The sequence below is a fragment of the Hippoglossus stenolepis genome, chromosome 7 (genome assembly GCF_022539355.2).
Source record: "Hippoglossus stenolepis isolate QCI-W04-F060 chromosome 7, HSTE1.2, whole genome shotgun sequence".
NCBI classification, from domain to species: Eukaryota; Metazoa; Chordata; class Actinopteri; order Pleuronectiformes; family Pleuronectidae; genus Hippoglossus; species Hippoglossus stenolepis.
In genome coordinates this window covers 22,910,987-22,928,548 of record NC_061489.1, presented here as the reverse complement: position 1 = coordinate 22,928,548, position 17,562 = coordinate 22,910,987, and the positions used below count along the sequence as shown (strand labels likewise).

Here is a 17,562-nt window from a genome sequence, read left to right as displayed (position 1 = left end):
AATGCTATTTACTTTCAATTTAAAATTAAACTATGTTAAACTGGACATATTTGGTTCCATTGTGTTTTTACAAAGTTGACATGTGTGACCTTAAGATTTTAAAAGTATTAATCAATAACTATCTAAACCAATGTTAACTGCTAATATTCATATAATTTATAATATTCATACTGTGAACCATTGAATATATGGGTTAGGGTTAGGGGAAATATTTTATGATTTCCAATTTTGTTATGGTATTAACATTTTAATAGATTTAGATTAAAAATATAAGAAGCCAATGTAATTTGAGTTGTTTATAGAATAGAATAAACTGACTTTATTGTCATTGTATTGTAAAAAATACAATAAAATTCAGAGTGCTACTCCTGGTTGGTGCATTAGAGTTAAATAGAAGTTACCTTTAGTACAGTGATGTAAACTTACAGTACACTTAGTTAAAAAGAACATTCCACACATCATATCATGCAGTTAATTAAGTTAATATGTCACATGCACTATAAAAGTCTGCTATTGATCTTAAAGGAGTATATGAGTATATGAATTCAGAGAAACATTAAGAATATACTTTTTAATTCAGGGACTTTTTTAATGAGGTTAACTCCAGATATTTTTGTTTATTGGCAGAACGCCTGTGTTCTTTCTCCAAAATAAAATAAATAAATGTGTTTTTTTTTTTGCGACAGTGTCTTTGAAGACAGGGGAGGCTATTATTTCTGTGCCCAGTCAACACCAGAGCCTTAAGTAATGAGCCTTAACAATCAAAGAGAAAACAAAATTATGGTAATGATGTATTGGGAAACAGGGTTGGTTTCTAAAACTATAAATAATAAACAGAGGACAATATTTTCCTCCCATTTTTCATGTGTTTGGTTAAAACGTCTCTTCAACCTGAGTGATGTTAAAATCTTAGTTTGTTATTTAAAAGCTGCTCCGTGATGTGAGTTAGAGAAAAAGCCTTTTCTGGATCTTGATGACTTGATGAGTGTTAAGCAGATTGGGAGGATGTTGTAATGGCTTTAATTTAACAACCCTCCTCCTCCTCTTCCCCCCCCCATCAGCTCATGGGTTAAGTGTTTTTTTTCCGCCCGGCTCCCGGCCATTAACCGCGTTGTTGCTTGGTTTGTTAACTTTACAACTCCTGTCATTCACAGGGCAGACATTTTCGCTGAGGCAACTCGGGATCTGTGAGCCATCAGCTCGCAGAGGCTTGGCGCTCTGCCCCGAGACGGGCCTCTCCCACCCGCTCAGCAGCTACTCCAGAGGACCCGTCGCTACAGAAAACCATGAACCTGTATCACCGGAACGTACCATGACTCTTTGGGGAACGGGGGCAAAGTCTGGGCAGAACTCATGCCTCTCCAGCCGCTCTAACTCGGCGCTGACGCTCACTGACACGGAAATGGACAATAAATCGGACAATGAGATGGGTGAGTGGGGCACACGTTTTCTTTCTCTTTGAGCTTTGAAAAGCTTATTTGTTTGCGGCTCATGCTTTCATTGCTTTTCAAAGGGGGAGAAATCCCTATGTGGGGAAAGAGCAGCAGTAGGTTGGATTATGGGTTGGCGCTGGAGACGAGGCCCCTGATTGGTGGAAGGAGAGTGCGAAAGGCGATTGGCGGGGCTGGTATCTGGAGAGGCGTTTTGCAGCTGCCTCTCTTTGGATCAAAGGCGCGAGTCCTCGCCGCATGAGCGGAAGAATTCGGCCTCGCGATTGAGCGGTTGCTGGTCACCTGGTCCGTCTCCGCAGGAAGCAGAGGAGTTTGATAAAGTTTCCCCCACGGGCGAGCGCATAGTCAAAGATAGCTTTGTGTGAGATTATGCCTGGAAATTCTTCAGTGGTTGACTGGACAGGCACAATGGCTGATTAAATGGGTACAATGGTTTGAAGTGCAAATTTGATCGCGCTGGAAACCTGAGATGGAAGGATGGAGGTTTTCTGTTGAAAAGGGCAAATCTTTGTTCTGTCGAGCAGAGGCAATAGTAGAGGACTGCTGCAAACCTGCATTGTTGCTCTATGCTCCCTTGTTTATTTTACCATGACTCCCTGAAAGGCCAATTTGCAGTTTGGTTAAAAATGATTCACACGTCTTCTACTTTGCTTTTAAAATGATTTTCAGTGCTGCTTTTCAACAGTATGTCTCTTTTATTTATTTATTTTTTTAATTAAATGCATCCTTTCAATCAGTTTTCGCCCTTCATGGATTTTTTTGTTCCCTCTCAGCTTGATATGTTTTAGTGTAAAGCTTTTTAAAATCTCCTCTGTGACGTTGAGTGCTCCTGACATTGTGCATCACTCACCGCACGTCCAGTCCGAGCTCATTCGACGTGAAGCTCTAATTATCTTAAGGAACTGATGATCTCAGAGTGGCAGGCAGTTAGAATAATTAGGGTTGATCACACTTTCCTGGCAAGAACATTAGGGAGAGGCCGAAAAAGTAAAATGTCTTGTGTTCATGTGCTATCAATTCTCATCCTGAAAACATTGGCTTCATTCTGACATTTGAGACAAGTCATTTTCTTAATGGCAGTATTCATCATAGGGAGCTCGTCTCTGGGTGGCGGCGGAGGGGAGCTGAGTATGTCTTTTACTTTTTCAAAATGCCATCAGAATTCAAGAGAACGTGTATTTGCTCCAGCGTCTGGCCTTGCTGTAGTCCGGTACACTGTATACATTTATGAGTCACTAAAAGCTGGAGCCTAACCACAGAGGTGCCGGTGAACATAACCCTCGCCTCCTTAGTGCCCCGGCTCCAGGCACATTTGTTGGGGAACATGCCAGGCATGAAACCAAATCACCAGCCACTGCCTCATTCTGCGAGACAATGCCGGGAGTCTGCTTTCAGTGGGTTCACCTGCTCTCCAGCGCGTACACACACACACCACACACACACACACACACACACACACACACACACACACACACACACACACACACACACACACACACACACACACACACACACACACACACACACACACACACACACACACACACACACACACACACACACACACACACACACACACACACCTTCTCTGCAGTTTCTCTTGGGATCGTCTCCGGAAGCCACTGCTGATTGGCTGTTGTTACGTCATTAGACAGAAAATAAACAAGACCTGCTGGACCAGTTTCTATGCATTTTAATGTTTTATAAATAAACCCATAATGACTCATATGTTTACATCAGTATGTCTCTGTTCTTTTAATGCACAACATTCGAACACGCTGATGAAACTTCTCTGCTGCACAGAGAACAATGAGACTTTTAAAATTCTAACCCTGAATTCAAAAGCTTGAGTCCTTTTCATCAATTGGATTTTGAGCCGGAGCACAGAAAAACCTCGCCTCTGTTCCATCTTCATAGATCTTGGCCTTTTTTTTTTTTTGTCAGGAGGCATTGCACTTTTGACTTTCACTATTTAATGAAGCAGCAAAGAGAAATGGCCCATCCGAAGGTTTCCATCAACTGAATATGCATGCAGAAGCTGCGACAAGGGGCCGTTCAGCCCCACTTATTCATAAATGAACTCAATATTTCATTCTAATTCGCTCTGTTCTACAGTGTTCGACACAGACAAGTACCAAAGCCTCAGCGCATTCGCAGAGCGGCATCTGCCAGGGTTAACCTCCGTGATCCCAGGGAAAGAGGTCGGGGATCATGGCACCTTCTAAAAAATGTTAACATCCACATTTTTACTTCTTTTGCCTCTAATAATTATATATATATATATATATATATATATATATATATATATATATATATATAAAACAATCCCCAAATTCGATTACAGTGGCATTTCACATATTATTTAATAGTATTATTATTATTATTAGGGTTAGAGGATCACAGTAGATTCTTACAACACGAAGCTGTAAAAAAAGTGGTAAAAAAAAGGGAAAGAAGAAATATGTTGAGCAGCTTGCATTGATTTTGCACTTAAGATAATCCCCTGCCACTGATAGAATCCCTTGAAAACAAAATTGATTGATTAAAGTGTCCGTTTTATTGGCTTCCCAGTTGTGAGAACGTCCACGTGACCCCGAGCAGTCGCTGCCTATCTCAATAGATGACGCCGTCCTGTGTGTACACAGCATCGATTACATGAGCAGTGCACAGTATAGTTTGCTGTAAAGATTAGAAAACTAGACCCTATGTCCTCTTGTTAAAAATCACATGAATTGCCTGATTTCGAATGTATAAAAACATTCTTATCAACGACTCATCAGATCCCTTATAAATAAATGTGTGCTGATATTACCAAATGAATAAAAAAAAAACAATCCACGCTGGTTCTCCTCACGCAGGAGTAATTTACACTCATTGCCTTTACCTGACAGTGATAGCTTGCTTTACACAAACGCACACGTGCACACACACACACACACACACACACACATTCACAGCACATATGTTCACTTAGCGTCTCATGTTACATTAGCGCTGTGACATGCAGCAGCTGTAAAGTGTTGGAACTTGAAGTGTAACCTCGCAGTAAGTGGCACCCTGATAAAAAAAGAAATGTTTGCACTCAGCAGCCGAGGTGATACAAAAGTGAGCTTTAAACAGCGCTGGGAAATCTCTTAACTTTGTCCCCGACTGCTACAGAGGACTTTACACAGGAGCTTCCGAAATAAAAGACAATCAGGCCCTTATGACTCAGGCAAAATTCAGCTGCGAGAGTTTTAACCACATGTAAAAATACTTGTTCTTATCCGCTGGCTGCCAGTGAGCCACAGGACTGACTTTAAAGTGTTTTAAAGCTCATTTTTAAATCTCTTAATGGAGCTGCTCCCAAATACATCACAGACGTGTCCAGTATGACCTTGGGACACCTCTGAGGTCACATGGGGGGGAGTGGTCTGCTGGAGCTGCTCAGGGTAAAACCTAAACAGGGAGGAGCAGCTTTCAGGCACATTTCAATTTTTAGTGCATATAACCAAGCAATTTTACAAGGTCATATACCATTTATTATATTTTCATTTTATTATTCTACATAGTTCCAGCTATTTTATTTTTTTATTTTTAGATTTTAAAACAGAATTATCCTTTTTTTATTTCTTTAACCTCTTTTATTTTTTCACCTCTTGTATTATACTCTTTTTCAACCTTGACTTTGCTTGAAAATTGTTTTAGACTTTCAGATTTTAAGTTGGTTCCTCTTAATTTTATCTCTGTGTTGCTTTTGAATGTCCCTGCACAGCCCAGTGAATCTACCACTGTGTATGAAAGGGGCTTTATAAAATAACATTGCCTTGCTTTGCCTTTTTTCAGTTGCTGGAGATTAGTACAGAAAATCAAATCATTACATATATAATTCAGTATTTTTTCTAATATTTTTTTCTTTTTAAGGGGGTTGATGCTGCAAAAACAGAAAATGTAAACCCCATGGGAACTTTATTCTGTGCAACACATGAACCACTGTGATTTGCATCCTTATAAATTAGTGCACGGAATGGAGAAGATGCAAATGGTTGTTTTAAAGTTTTAAAATTCGATTTTTTTGTGGGAATTGCAGCGTTTCTCTTTAATGTGGTCAAATCTCGACCTTTTGAGAAGTGCCTTGAAATGTATGATGTGATTTTAAATTGATAAAAGTACCTTTATTTCACGTATTTTGTTTTGCGATTGAAAGAAATGCTCATACAGAAGAAAAAACTGCTATTCAAACACAAAATATGAAATTGGTTTTTTCGAGGTGACCACCAAAGCTTTATTTGTGCTGGAAATGATTTAAAAAACATTCCATCACTGGATTTGCATGGGGTTAGAATATGGGTCACTTGATGTCCCTGGATGCAAAAGGAAAAGTTGAAATATGTGCATATATTTTTTATTTGTTATTTTGGAAACCATTCCCTTTTTACTGTTTTTGTCAAATTCAACTTAGATGGAATGTATATTTGTCAAACTGTCATAATTTAATATACCTATAGTCAAAAAATGCCAACACTCAAAGCATCCTTGTTGGTGCTGTGCTGCCTGAGAGGAGCAAACATAGAAAACAATAGTTTTTAAGCGTGAACAGATAATGTCCTCATTTAAAAAATAAAATAAAAAAATCAATTTGTAAATGTAGAAAATGTAGCCCTCTGTGGGCAGTTACCTGCCTGCTGCTATCGCTTTACTGCAAAGCACTTCAATGTTTTTAATATTAAATGATTACAGTTTAGCCTCAGTTGTTGCTTTTGTATAAATATTCATAAAGTAGGTCAATGTATAGCTGCTGCATAAAGGTGAACACACAAGAGAAACAGAGAAATATCTTTTTTTCTAATGTTGACTGCGCTCACTCCAGAATCAATATTATTCCCCTCATAAAACATGAATGACTGCACGGAGCAGAAACATAGCATGGCCCAGTTGAGTTGTATTCCTAATAGGGTGTGAAAAACCCAGCGCTGACTTGTTAGGTGCTGCAGCTACAGCACTGCAGCACCTCGTGACAGCTCCCCTCGTCTGTATAAACCGTCACACATGGGGTTTATTGTTAGTGGGAGAGGCTCGACACCCGCTGACCTCTGTGTGGGAGAGAGAGACTTCTCCTGCAACGCCTGTCATCCTTTGTGAGGAGGCATCACTCGCTCCGGCCTGCACCTTCCGTCTTAAATCATTTCTGAGGGGGGTGGAAAAATAAAAAATGGATGTTTTCCCGCCCTGGTGGACGGCCTGTGTTGGTATGTTTCAGCGCCGTGTTCGCTCCACTGGCACGTCGGCGTCCGGGACTGCTTACGAGGACATGTATCAGAAAATAATTTGTCCGAGTGAGAGGTCTCCATTTTATAGCTCGCAGATTCATTGTGTGAGCGGTGCCAGTAAAAGGTTAATTAAATCAGTCGAGGAGTCACAGCAGAGTGTGCTGTAGCACAGCAAGCACCAAAGGCTTTTTGGGTGGGAGTATGAAAGCGTATCAGACACCCTCTAACATGCGTCGCTGTGTGCATGTGTTCCTGTTCTCTCGCTCGGCGCCTCTCCCTCTCGTCTGCCCTCACGCACACACACACGTGAACACGCTCTCACTTTGCTTCTCGCACTTTATCTCGCTAAGATATGAAAAAGCAAGCAAAAGTACAGACGTTTACACACACACACACACACACACACACACACACACACACGCAGGGACGGGGCGCGCACACGGGACGTCACGCTGACGAAGGTGGCACGCCATCTGTCAAACTCCTGTCTCAGATCTGCGCCTTGTATTGTGACAGTGGAATCAGCGTATTGATCGTAGCAGGCAGAAATCCTCCCTCGCCGCTTTCATAATTCAATATGGCACAAGCAGACCACAAAAAAGAATAAATAACATCAGAGAGGGGTTCCCCCCCCCCCTCCCCGTTTGGTCAAAAGGGCCGGCCATCTGTGATGTTTTTTTGTGAAGAACACGCCAAACAGGGCTGAGAAAACATTTTCATCATTTGCTAACGGGAGGCGGGAAGGTGTCTCATGTCTCGTCAAAAGAGGAGGCACGCTTTGATTGCCGTCATTTATTGTCATCACTTCCCCTGCTCGCTTGGCGCCGTCTCCAGTTTAAGTGCTCACATTGTTAGTGCTCGGGGGTGACGGGGTGGGGGGACGTGGAATACGGCGCTGACGTGCCAAAGGTGCGAGCAGGTGTTGGGCTCATCGGTGTCATGAGGAAGATTTCTATTTCGGCGTGCCGCTCGTGAAGCCCCGGAGGAGCAAAGGTCGGTGACATTTCGAAGCTTCACCCGAGCGAACGACAAACTGACCACTCGGGGATTCGTCCGTTCGTCTTTGGGTGCTGACAAATTCCTGTCAACACATTAACACGACAGCAGCACATGGTGGAAAAGTTTCTGCTCACACCACAGATGCCCCCCCGCAGAGTGGATGATCTGATTAGACTTTGGAGTGTCTCGCTGTATAAATTTGCATATTAATATGGCAAAAACAGATTTTCTTGAAGCTACCAGGTCCCTTTCATGCAAAGATGAGAGTTGACAACATAGATGTAAAAAACACAGAGAGATGTTCAAAAGATGCTTATGTGTGATTATTATTCAAGCTTGATGGAAGGTATGTTGTCAACTATATAATTTGGATATGGTGCACTGGGATTTTTTTTTCATTCATAATGAGGGCTGCAGTTTTAATTACCTATTAGTTTTCCTTTTTAAATGAATCCATTAATCATTTAGTCTATTAAAAATCATGGAAAACGATCAATTACACGTGATCAGACCTCGTGATGATCGGCCTCCGTCCAAAACCCAAAAGGTATTTGACATAAAAACAGAAAAAAGCAGCAAATTCTCACATTTTAGCAGCTGCACCTTTTTGTGTTGTTGCATTACAAAAATTGACTTTCAAACACTTTTAAAATGAATTCAGATTAACGTCTGTTCTTCCTGCGATCGATTCATCAACACGCTGCCGGGAGAGTTTCGAGCGGATCACTTGTGTGCAGCTATCGCCTGAAGGCCTCCAGTATTTGGGTTAATCTCCGAGAGACGCAGCTGCATCGTAAAAAAAGCTATTTACTCCGTCCGGCGTCTATTGTCTGTCACCTAAACGTCAAGTATCAACATTTCCCCCGCTCTGGCTTAAGTTTCGCTCGTTTTTTTTTTATTTTTGCCAAGCAACACCAACAACCCTCCCCGAGCCCATATACTTGACTGGGTCTAATCACTCGCAGGCTGCCAGATTGCAGGACATGTTATTACGATTAGCAATCACTCTGCAGTTGTCAATTATGAGGGCCACTATTTACCATCCTCGAGAGAAAATGGCTCATTTCATTTCATCACACGGCTTAATTGAGTGATTGTATTACCATGCAATACGGAAATAGTCGGGAAGGCATTTCATACTCTATGAATATCAATGCAAGAAACACCGGGATTAGCATGTGGGCCCGGTTGTGTTGTTGGTAATTACAGGTGTGTCTGGTGTCTCTTCGGCAATCAGGGACCATCAGTGGGTGTTATTTATTTTTTAGTCCACCACCACCGCTGGAGATGGTTAAAAAAAAAAAAAAATACAAATGTTAAACTGCAAAGTGAATAAAACATTACATCTTGTGTTTTTTTTTGAAACCACAATCACAAAGTGCAGATGTTAAGTGAGGACAGACAGAGGTTTGGGGACGATCAGGGAATGAGCATCACAGTCTTCATTTCATATATCGGCGTAAATATATTTATTTTTCCTGGAGCGCTGCTGGCTCCTGGAAACGTCGTCCCCAGACTGGTGGCAGCCCCCATTCCCCCATCCATTTGCCTTCACGTCTTCCTTCCGTTACGATCTCCTCTCTCTCTCTCTCCCCCCCTATCTTGGGACACGGGAATATTTGTTATATCCACTGTCATGGCGCCGTGGCTTCGACCTTTGCGCTCTTTAGCGTTGGATGTCGGCAATCAAAAAGTTGTAAGTCAAGGTGATTCTTCTTTTGTTGTCTCATCTGAATGTAAAAGCGTCCCCTGCTTTGTTTGCCGCACTCGTAGGATCATCTCATGTCACGCTTGCTTGTCGGTTCTCCCTTCCCCCTCTCTATACCGTGGCTTTAGAACAGGTCTGTTTGTTCATTGTTTTCTACGTGTCCTTGAGCAAGACACCGAGCTCAAAAAACCGCTGTGTTCTAGGGACAGGCTGTGAATTGTGTTTAACACACACACACACACACACAAACAATACAGCCACTCACAACATGATATTGTGGAGGCAGGTATTCGAGGCTGTGGTGGTAATAGGCAATCGAATGAGTTCATTGATGGTGAAACCGAAGCGAATCCACTCATCTAAACACTTTCAGATACTTTAATTAAGTATAAAGAGGAAAGTATAGAAAAATATATTGTTTTAATTGTGTTAGGCCGCTTTTAATTTCCTTTTTGACGTTGGCAATTAAGAGCACGTTTCAACCGCACATTACACCACTGGATCTTTTCGCTGGCAGCGGAAAATGGGTTTGAGTCTTTCATACACATGAATAAATGTTTCATTAAAAGACTCGACTTCAGTCAGGATTTCAGGGAGTTTTCGTCATGTGAGCGGTTTCACGCCGCTCGAACAATGCCACAAATCAAAGGGATTCGTTCTCGATTTATTCTCAGTGTTTCACATAATTCTGAATATTTGCCCGAGTTAATAAGGTGAAGGAAGTCGATGTCGGAGGAGGCTCGTGCACAGAAATGGAGCCTGCGCGCCAGCTGCTGCGTCTCGTATACAGGAGTTTTTTTTTACAGGCAATAATTCAATAATGTTCACGGTGGGGGGGAGGCATGTTGCCCCGCCCGTCACATTTTTGAAATAGACAGCGACAGGGAGGGTCACAGACATTTTGAATCCTGGGTTTTGGCTCTCAGGCTTTTTTTTTTCAGATTGCATGCAGCCTGAGGAAGTCCTGCAGACATTACTCAAGGCATAAAAACATTCCATGTTTCTTTTTATATTAAACCGTAAATATTCACGATAATCAAACATACATAAAAGATGAGTAAAGCGCAGAAGTCGAGCACTATTAGATGTTTCCATTATTATATATATGGAAAGCACAATAACCAAAGGAGCTATAATATGAATTGTTTATCATTTAAAACCCTTATTTTGTAAGGGCTGCTCTTTAGTTTAAAGAAAGATGACAACATGATAACAATCATAAATATATATAGAAATATTTATGTATGTAATATATTTTTTTTCCTGATTTAAGAAATCATTTTATTCCATCTCTTCATAGGTCAATACCAAGAACACTTCCAGGTGAAGAAATCTCCATTTAAGTAGAATAATAAAAAATATTTTATCATCTAAAGTTCACATCTTGAGTCACTGTACAACGTTTACTCAAGTGGTTCAGTGTATTGATCAGACTTTTATGTTATATTATCTTGATCGTGCAGATAAAACAACAATTAAAAGTGGCATTAAAAAATAAATGGCTATAAAATCTCTCAGTGCCGACATGGGACGTTTGTGGCTGAGGGCGCATTAGGACGAGTTTGATAGACGCAATATTTTGAGATTTATTTTAAAATGTTTTATTTAAGTAGATAAGTAGAAACCACACACACACACACACACATCCACATCACAGAAGATACAGTAAGTAGGCTGCGGATGAGACGTGAGCATGGAGAAGGGCAGGAGGCGGGGTCACCTCGACGCCCTGCGCCATCACTTCACGCTCACGGCTTTCACCGCACGTCACTCCCGTTTCTGTCACTCCTTAGTTATGGGCTCTGAACTTTCAGGGAAACGGCCCTGAAATAATCTCACTGGTTGATATTTGCATGAAATCTTGGCAGCTCGTCTCACTGGTCCAACAGCATCATATCACCTTGTAAGCTGTTTTGGTGACGGGTTTTTAAATATATATATTTAAGCCTAATTCTGCCGCTGCTCCCAAAATTTCTAAGTGTGTTATCCGAGCTTAAAATAGTTGACACAACACAAGAAAATAGACCAGTGTTCCCACAGTAGGAAAAAAGGACCCCTGCTAAAGGACAGTCTATAGAAGGACTTCAAGGCTGATTGGAAGGAGGGTGATGGCTGAGTGAAGTAACGCGCGCGCGCACACACACACACACACACACACACACACACTTGCATGCACTTCATCGCCTACACACACTTCCTTTCCTTAAGGGAGAAAGGTCAGTATCTAGAGGAGGAAATGGTGGGCCATTGTTATGATTGAGCACACGGCAAGGTCCAGGGAGGACGCCGTGTCACTTTCATTGTCAAACTCATTATACCACAGAAGAAGACACCCCCCCCCCCTCCTATACTCCCCTGCTCTCACGTCCCTTTCTCCTCAGCAGTCATGTGAGGAAACCCTTCCGCCGCCTTGCGAAGGCGAGCTGGGGCGCGTCAAAATGGAAAGCCGGGGCGAAATGTGCTGAACACACACAATATTTTTTTCTGTAGCCACACTGTATTGAGAAATTGCATAATTCTGCTATGAGAGCAGCTGGAAACACAGAAGAGGAAGAAAACGAGAGGTGCCGCGGCTCTCCCTCGGATTATGAAGGAACAGTAACAATCAAACTCACGGTCGACAACCAGGAGAAGAGCCAAATCAATTAAAATATAGCAAAATTGAAGTCTTGTAGCCAAAGGCGGCTCGCGAGAGGGTTTGGAAGGATATTCTGGTCCTGATTAAAAATGAATGGTATCAGAATACATAAAGCTTTCTGGCCGAGGGCCCGGAGCGAAGCATCCTGAAACTGTGGTCACTTCAGAGGCAGAGGGAAGGCATTAGGTATCCGGGCTTTGAGGGGGGATGCTCAAGTAACAGACTGTTCTCAGTTCAATTCATCTAATCACCCATGCAAACCTAAGCACTTTGCAGATATAGATTTGAGGCCAACGATTGATATTGTATACCATGTAAACTGATTCATGCTCAAAGAAAGAAAACATAGTGTCGTGTAAAAGGGTCTCCTCTCCCCGTGCACCGTCTCCACCTAAATGATCCGGCCCTTTTATCTTGCTTGAGCAAAACCCAACACCAACAAACAGAACATGAAACAGAATCCTTAATTCAGTCGACAAAATCTTATTTTCCCCTTAAAATGCACTTCTCCATGTTACAGTCCCGGGTCCTGGAATAGCCACGATTGTGGTTTGCATAATAAAATTACATATGAATCAGTACAGGGCCTGACATGTTTTTTCTACCCTGCTCATCTCGCTTAACATCGGCCATTTGCGACTTGAGAATACGCGATTGGATTAGAGCTGATTTGAAAAGCGCGACTGTAAATAAAAATCACTTTAAGCCCAAATTACGTTGAGCATGTTTCATCCGACCCTGGACCTGCAGCTGTAGTTTTATCATCTCGCGAACGTAATAAATACTGCATGAAGAAAGTAAAAAAACAACAAACAGAAAAATCCCTGATCTTTGCAAATGAGTGCTCAATCCAGGGTCATAACAAGGCGATGAGGTGTTGAATGCAAACTTCCAGACGCTGCTTGTTTTGGATTGTTTCGCCGCTGCGGTATCGATCCGGCCCAAAAGGCTTCTCGGAGAGGTGAGGGCCGTGTCTGCCAAGAGTAGAGGTCACTCAGATAAATTGGCCAGGTTGGCTTTTAGCAGCTTCAGGGTCAAAGCCCATTCATCTTATTAGGCCGATGTATCCTTTTAGAGGCCTCGGCAGTAGGATTAGACAATAGAGCAGCACCAGGGCATTAGATGACGGACCATTTGGCAAATAGGTTAGAGCAGTTTCCACCTATTGTCTTTTTCTACATTACCCGGAGGAGCTGTCGGCGGAGCTTTGCATTGCAGCTCGGAAAGGTTGGAGGCTCGGAGAGAGAGGGATTCACAACGGATGGGAGCAGGCTGGGTGATTTTTTGAGGAATGGCTTTACAAAGTGAACAGAGCAAATCGGCATTGGAACATATGTCCGCTCAATCTGTCGTCAAAGGTGATACATCAACTGTGTTGTCGGTGAAACGGCAACAAAAACCCTATTACCCTGAATGTTATTTCATTAGAGTTGGTTATGCTATTTCTCACCTTTTTTATATTTTACTTTTAAATGTTCAGCTTTAACTTTATTGTGCCCCAAAAGGGATTTTCTTTCTGGCAGAGGTGTAATAAATATGTAAAATATATTGCAAAAATCATACAAATAAATGTCCTAACCTCCTATAAGGGGCTCACATTAAACAAGGTACAGCAAGTGCAGCGCCATGTTTTATAAAAACCCGCTGTTCATCCATTACTGTTCCATTAACCTTCACAGTTGAACAACTATATGGAACAGTGAGCTCCACCAAACGATATTGATCTGGCAAAAAAACTTTTTATTACATCGTTAACAAACTTTTGGGGCTGCCGCAGCAAACTGAGTTTTAATTCTGATTAATTTCTTATTTTCTTGATTCTGATTCAGCCTCATTCATCACGTCCATAATACAGTACATTAAAAACTTTAAAAACTTAAAGTAGACATTTACAGACTGAACAAATAAAAGCTGCAGTAACCAAGAGCACTCTCCAATGGCAGGGGTGGATCCAGGGGTGTGGGCAGGGGGGCACTGGCCCTAGCTAAAATCTTTGCTGTGTTTAATATTTTAATTTTCTATGTTTTTTTGATGTGCCTGAACAATAAGAAACGATTTTCAAAGTATGCTCATTGATGTTTGACTTTGTTAAATTAACATTACGTGTCATTTAGCTGACGCTTTTATCCAAAGCGACTTCCAAGTAGTGGATCTATGAGCGGCCATTCGTGTTTCAGCATCTTCACTATCATCAATAACAATATAACAAAGGATCAATATACGTATGTATAAAATGGTTTATTGTTCCCCCCCTTAGATTTGTCAAATGTTCTAAAGTGATTCTCTGTTCATGAAGAAGAGTCTAAAACCACAACTTTCGCTCGGGAGCAAAAAAATCAATCTTTTAACTTAAAATAAATAATAATTTTCCATCTTGATATAATAGTCCATCTCCAAGTATATTCAATTTAGTTTTTATAGATGACTGAAAAATCAATTATTGACATTTGACAAGCGACAACCAGAGATTTCTGTTTATTTCTTAGTTGATTTTTGTTGCCGTTGTATTTGCCGTACAAACTTTTTCATCCTTTTGGCCAACATCTCCATCCAGACAGAGCAGAACTGTACAAAGTTTGATCAGCTGCCGCGCTCATCCCCTCTGGCCTCATGTGGTGTAAAGTGACCGGCCAGCAAACAGTGACACAACAGAGCAACTTGTCCAAATGGACACAGTGAAACAATATTGAGTTTTTCCCTGTGAAAACCCATTATCTTCAACGGGTCCTGGTTTCTTAGTCGTTACCGCCCTGCAGTTTTCTTACATGTCATACATTTAATACGTCGTTGAAGACGCCTGAATGTGCGGAGATGACACACAGTCCTCCAGTAATTGGACGCCCACCCTCCCTGCGTCCTCCCCTCTCCGCTCCGCGCCATTGTTGAGAGAAAAATGTGTTGGCTCTAATTTAAACCCAAGCCTCTGACGCTCCCTGCTACACTTACCAAAAACACTGAATTACGTTGACATTTTTCACTATAATGGTGTTACTGTGAAATCGCTTTTTCTATTAGCCCCCTTTTTTGTCGAGACGTCGTGGTAAAGGGTAATTTCAAATGAATTATAAAATGGGGGATGATTAAAGTAATTTTCGGCAAAGGGTCGGCAGAAGTATTCTTTTATTTAACTAGTTTTCCAGGACAAAAGACGTTCTCAGCCGACCCTCAATCGGAGCTCCCAGCTGCCTGAGCGATTCATCAAACGCCCTCAATCACAAAGATAGACTTTAAGGGTCCAAACCACCTGTTTAGTTCTCGTCTTTGAGCGGTTTCCATGTCTGTGCTCGTGCTGTTGTCCTCTTCTTCTCACTGGAGCCTCTTGTTTTCAAGTCGCCCGACGTCGCATTGAGGGACGGTCCGGCTTCTGGAGGAGTTTTCTCCGAGTTTGCTCTTGAAAGAAGTGCGAGGATGACATTTGGGACTTCATTAAAATAGCTTGAGAGAGAATTTTTCTTCCACCCTCTGCTGCATGACACAATATATTTACCACGGCAGAAGAATATTACTCACATATAATCCACCGCCACCGTCTGCCTCACGCAGAAGCCATTTTGCATCTTAGATAATGTGGTGGCTACGTGACTGATGACTCTGTAGCATATTAAATCATCTTGTCATCCTGTCTGGGTCTATCATATTTCCATGGCACACAACGTTCTTTGTCATTTATGTCTGAAGTGATGCTACATGCTTAGATTACATGGGAAAATTCTTGGATGATTGCTTTTAGGAATCCGATGAGGGTGTTTGCGGTCAGGAATAAATATGAAATTGGTACGTACACCGACTCAAACCAGGGATAACTTGTTTCCTTCTTTAATTTTTCATAACCCTGTTTATTTTGGGGTGTAAGTCAGATCCTCGGCTTTTTAGATTGCGAGATAAAAGGAAATTTGTCTCCTCTGTTGTAATTCGAGTTGGTGTATCAGCTTTTTTTTTCCACAGTTCTTGAAAGCGGCGCATGCAGCCTCGTCTGCTCAGCCTCCCCACATCCTCACAATCTGCGAGGTAGCTCAGAGCAACACGAAAGTACAGTACCAGCCGGAAAATTGAACATTATGCTGATACGTCCTCGGTGACGACTCCGGTTGTGGGGGCGAAGAGCTCTTAGATAATCCAGTAGCGGCGGTGCTTTTACTCTCTATTATACTTCGCCGGACAACATTGACTCCGCCACTGGCTGCCTACCAGGGTGGGCCATATTCTCTCCATCATTTAGTTTGTAGATGTTAGTGTTGCATGCACCAGGTGCTGGCTGACAACTCAATGAATAATGTGTCTGGTAGAGGGGAAACTCAGTCAGGGGAAGCCCATTCCCTGGACTCTCCATTAATATCACAGTCCACTCTTTCAGGGGATACTGCTGACATTTTGCTCTCCGTGTAATAGAGACCTAACCTTTAAGCACTGCAAGGAAGAAGTCATTTTTCATAATCCGCTGTCCATTTTTGGAGAATTCGTAAACCAGTGCCCTCTTTGCATCTGTCCTGATTTCCCTCTTATTGTTTTATATTATACATATTTTAAATTTTCATTTTAGGAATGTGCAGCCGTCATCGTTTATTCTCACATGGCAAATGTACAAAATGAAATTCCTTCACCTTCTTTCACCCCTTTCTAAAAAAATGAAAATACAATGCTTCCTGTTGAGTTCAGTGTAATTCCAGAGATGGATTTTTCAGTGCGAGCCCGGCTGTGGTCGAGGACTTGGACGGGTGATCAGAGTAGGCACATTTTGTTGTGTCCAAGTCGGCCGTAATTCCTTAAATCCAGACTCAAGTGTTAAGCCACCACAAGAAAAAAACTGTCAGATCCCTCGTGTCCTTTCTCGAAGCCGCGCCGGCTGAAGGAAAGTCATTGTTTAAGCAGCTGGTAATGATGATTAGCCACAATCTGGTGGATCGACTGCACATCGGTCAAATGAGTCGACATCCTCAAAGGGAGAGATGGCCCACTGTCACAGCCGCGCATACTGAGCAGATTGATTGTGTTTCCTGCAGAGATTCGGGGGAAATCTTTGATGTGTGCGCGGTAATAATGTCGACACCGCCACGAAATCCACGGCAACCGCCTCCGAGTCCAAGAGCCGGCGCCTTCTTAACATATTTCGATAGGAATCTTAACATAAAGGATAATTTGGCTTTTGTGCGGGAATGCAATGACTATAAATATACATACTGATAGTGTATCATTTCATATCTGATGACCAGCTTTACCCCATCGCTTCATCACATTACTCCTTTAAAAAGTTCTTGGCCCATTTCACAGTGCAAGATGAAACGCATTCACACGAGGGCTCTAATCACAGCGACGGCAGCTGTAATGACGGCTCTGCGTCTGTGTTGCCGGAGTTCAGTCTGCGTCCTGTGCCCTCCAGACATAAAACTAAAAGAATGGATGACAACATGCTGTAAATGGGCACTGGCTTGAAATAATAATAATTTTTGGGGGAACTTTATGGCTTCAAACATTAGCATACAGTCACCATTAGGTAATTGGGAGCTGCTGATGGGGGAT

General features: G+C 42.1%; 1 protein-coding gene across 4 annotated transcripts in view; it reads left to right on the top strand.

The window, feature by feature from the left end:
• Positions 1-17,562, top strand: part of si:dkey-237h12.3 (teneurin-3) — a 153,102-nt gene that overhangs the window by 16,006 nt on the left and 119,534 nt on the right. For all 4 annotated transcript variants that reach the window (XM_035161644.2, XM_035161643.2, XM_035161642.2 and 1 more), the window contains exon 3: positions 1,155-1,430. In XM_035161644.2, the coding sequence (XP_035017535.1) occupies positions 1,155-1,430 (276 nt within the window). The remainder of the gene's footprint in view (positions 1-1,154; positions 1,431-17,562) is intronic.